The following is a 3,625-nucleotide window of genomic DNA, read 5'->3' on the forward strand; positions in this document are numbered from 1 at the left end:
TATATATATATATATATATATATAGCATTTGAACAGTATTAATTAATTAAAATGTATAATATAAAATTAAATAAAGTAAAAAAAATAATAAAATTTCATTTTATTTTCATGTTTTTTAATAAGTCATGTTCGGGGACGCGGACAAGAAGGTATGCGGCATATGCGATGATGCACTGGAGTGTGCTACGTTAAAAGTCGTCTCCGTTAGAGAAAGGGATCTGAGGTCATTTATTACGAAAAGCAAAAAAATTAGCGATAGAAAATGGAAGATTTGGAGCAGACATACCTCGGTTCTCGTGCATACCGCGTGCCGTGTATGGTACTCAAAGGCAACAATCAAAAATGTGGCCGCAAAAGCAGCAAAACTGAAAGCTTTATCGACATCTTCTGCTGAAACATCTAGTACGTCAGCGAGGATTTCTGAATCGCCGCTCACGAAAAATAAATTCAATTTCCGTGACTTGTGCTTAATATGCGCAAAGCCATGGAAGGAAAAGAACAAGCAAGGCTCCGTGATACATAACGACTATATGAAGGTAAAGCTCCTCAATATAGCTAAACAGCGAGACGATGACATAAGCATCGATGTGCAACATCGATTGAAATATGTCAATTCTTTAGTTGCTGTGGGCGCACGATATCACAACAAATGTTACGTGCTGTTTTTGCTAATCCGACACGTCGGATCGTCCTTCAAGAGCAAAAGAAATAAATTCTGACTTTCAACTCATTGCTGAGTACATAAAATATTCGCAAAAAGGAAAATTCACAGTGGATGAATTACTGTATCTTAATGGTAGCAGATGTTTTACAAGACAAGTTTTGTATCGAAAATTGGTAGAATTTGTCGGAGAAGATATCTACGTCACGCATCAGCACGGCTGTAAAACAGTGATCTTTTATGAATGCTCCAGTATGAAAAATTCAAATTCGGTATAAAATTTCAAAAATTGTTAAGTTTTTGAGAGAGATTAGTAAATATTATAATAATAATTATTTTATTTATTAGAATAGTTGCTAAATTAAATCATACACCTTTTAATTTTATTAAAGGAGGATCAGAGTTAGTTTCAGGGTTTAATGTTGAATATATAAAAGTTAGATTTACTTTTATTTTTTTGGCTGAATATATTATAACTTTAGTTACAGGAGTGTTTTTTGTTATTATATTTTTTGATAATTCGAGGTTCTTTACTGCGTTTGCGTTATGATAATTTAATATATTTTTGTTGATATTATATTTTATCTTTTTTTCATAAAAATTTTATTATCTATATCGATTTTGATGGTTTATATATATTTAAGAGAGATAATTTGAATATATTAATAATTTATAATTATTATATTTAAAATAAAATTATTTTGGCAGAGTTTAGTGCGTTAAATTTAGAATTTAATTATATATATTTATTAAAAATTTATATAAATATATATATTCTTTATTCCTTCCCACCCCCCAGCTTTACAGCCATGTGGAGTGACTTGGTTTACATTTCGTTCCTAACTTACATTCATTCCTTAACCTCCTTAACCTCCTTAAGCTTCCTTATTTCTATCTCAGTACTTCTTGCACTTTCCCTTATCCCACTTCCTCTAATTCATACTCTTTGTTTTTGCACTTGACTGGCCTTCCTCTTCTGCTTGTACACACTCCTTAGCCATCTCTCTACCCTTTCGTTCTTTTTACCCTCCAGTATTTTATTCTTCCTTCAATTTTGTTCTTTTTACTTTCTGGCATCTATCTATTAGGTGTTCTAGTGTTTCAGCTTCTGTGCCGCACAGTGCGCATCCTCTTTCTTGTTGTTCTAGCCAGTACCTGTTTTTCTCCTCTATATTCCCGCACCTCGCCCTCGTTAATAACTTCTGGCTACCTCCTTCTCTCATTTTTGTCAGATACTCTAGTTTCGCAACTGTCCTTATCTGCGCATATCTCGGATTATATCCAGCTTCCTTTATTTTGTTATTTTATATCTGTCCCAGTGTCTCTCTATCCCTTTCCTCCAGCAGCGCATTTACATCTATCTCTTGTTGTCTCAACCGCTCTATTCCTAAATGGTTGTAACCGTTCCCTTTAAGAAAATCCTTTTCTTCCTTACTGTTCTTGGTTTTTCCAATTTCTTTCACTTTAACCTTCAAACTCTCTTTGATTAGTGTATCCTACCCTTCGTTTTCCTTACTCCATATTCGATCGTTAAGGGGCACACCTAGTGTAAAATTTAAAAAAAATTGATTTTTTTTTGCATTTTTTGATAGTCTATATCTTTAAAAATAACATACTAAAATTTTAAATAAATATTTCAAGTAGCTTTAGAGTTACAGACTTCTAAAGAGTAACCGCTCAGGGATTAGAAAGCAATCATTTTATCTTTGAACGCGTTTTTCTCAAAACTACTTTTTCCAAATTGGCTGCAGTTGTAACTCGATGAAGAATCATCCGATCGCTTTGATTTTTTTTCTGCTTATTTCGTATATGTTTCTCTGTACAATGACCTAAAAGTTTTTCAATTGTATAAAAAATGTAATTTTGGCGGGCCAAAAATCATCAAAATTTTGAGCAAAATTCGATTTTTTTTTTAAGTCTGTCATTTTGTTAAATTTCAATTTTTTTTTACAATGTTAGGTCATTGTATAGGCAATACCTTCTAGATTAACAGTATTTTGTTTTTTTATTTCATTCACGGTGAAGGCTGGAATCACTGCAGCCGTTTAGGCCCCTTTTTTTTATAGTGACTTAGGAGATAGCGAATAACTCTCTGAAAATTATCTTTTTTCATTTAAAAATTTTAGTGAATATTCGTTAATTATATATAAATATATTCTCTAAATTATAAAATATTTCATGCAGTAGTTTTCTTTACAAAAAAATTCCCAAAAATTACTTTTTTTATAGGCGGTCACACTAGGTGTGCCTCTTAATGCACGTTCTCCAGCTCCTATTCTGATCTTATCCCTCTTCGTTTCTTCGAGAATTATATACCCTGGCGTGCAATAATCCAACCCCAAACATCAGCGGATGTACTTCTGCTGTACTCTTTCCAATTCAGCTCTTTCCGCCCAACCGAAGAACTCTTCTCCATAGAACATCACTCCTTTAACACTAAACCTACCATGCGCGGTCAAATGACCGTTTTTGAAATTTCGTTTAGAATTTTTCGTATACAACGTTACTGTATCACTATGTAGCTTCTTGACTTTTCCTATAATATACGTACAATCCATTTTTCAATATTCCCAACTTTTGTTATTGTTTACTTTTTGAAAAAAATCTATAGCATGTCTAGTCTACCACGAGCGGTCATTTGACCGTTTTATAAATTCATGTTATTTAGGACTATATTCTTCTAAAAGCGCTTTCCTGAAATTGTTTTACGAGACTACAATGTAATTGTGCATCTACAATGTGGACAATCGAGCAATTAGAACAAATTGGACTAAGATTAGCTGACAAAAATACGATTCTCCAAATTCTAGGAATCGCGAATAAGATACCGAATGCGATAGCTAGGTAGCTATCAATAATCTTCTGATTTTTGTCGACGAGGTGAAACACTATGCTCCTAAAATAATATTCTTTATTTTTTGTAAAACCTTTTCTCTGGTATCTTTCTTTTTGTGAATACGATCA

At 32.7% G+C, this 3,625-nt stretch overlaps 2 protein-coding genes across 2 annotated transcripts in view; both read left to right on the plus strand.

Moving 5' to 3' along the window:
* LOC106792479 overlaps positions 1-803 on the plus strand; it is a 2,735-nt gene extending 1,932 nt beyond the window's left edge. The window contains exons 4-5 of the mRNA XM_014758915.1: positions 124-536; positions 622-803. Of these exons, the coding sequence (XP_014614401.1) occupies positions 124-536; positions 622-672 (464 nt within the window). The 3' untranslated portion in view covers positions 673-803. The remainder of the gene's footprint in view (positions 1-123; positions 537-621) is intronic.
* LOC106792478 overlaps positions 1-1,162 on the plus strand; it is an 11,264-nt gene extending 10,102 nt beyond the window's left edge. The window contains exon 4 of the mRNA XM_014758913.1: positions 674-1,162. Coding sequence (XP_014614399.1) covers positions 674-939 — 266 coding nt within the window. The 3' untranslated portion in view covers positions 940-1,162. The remainder of the gene's footprint in view (positions 1-673) is intronic.
* Positions 1,163-3,625: the final 2,463 nt, after the last annotated feature.

Source organism: Polistes canadensis, unplaced genomic scaffold, assembly GCF_001313835.1.
Source record: "Polistes canadensis isolate GaletaPanama2010 unplaced genomic scaffold, ASM131383v1 scaffold_446, whole genome shotgun sequence".
Lineage (NCBI taxonomy): Eukaryota > Metazoa > Arthropoda > Insecta > Hymenoptera > Vespidae > Polistes > Polistes canadensis.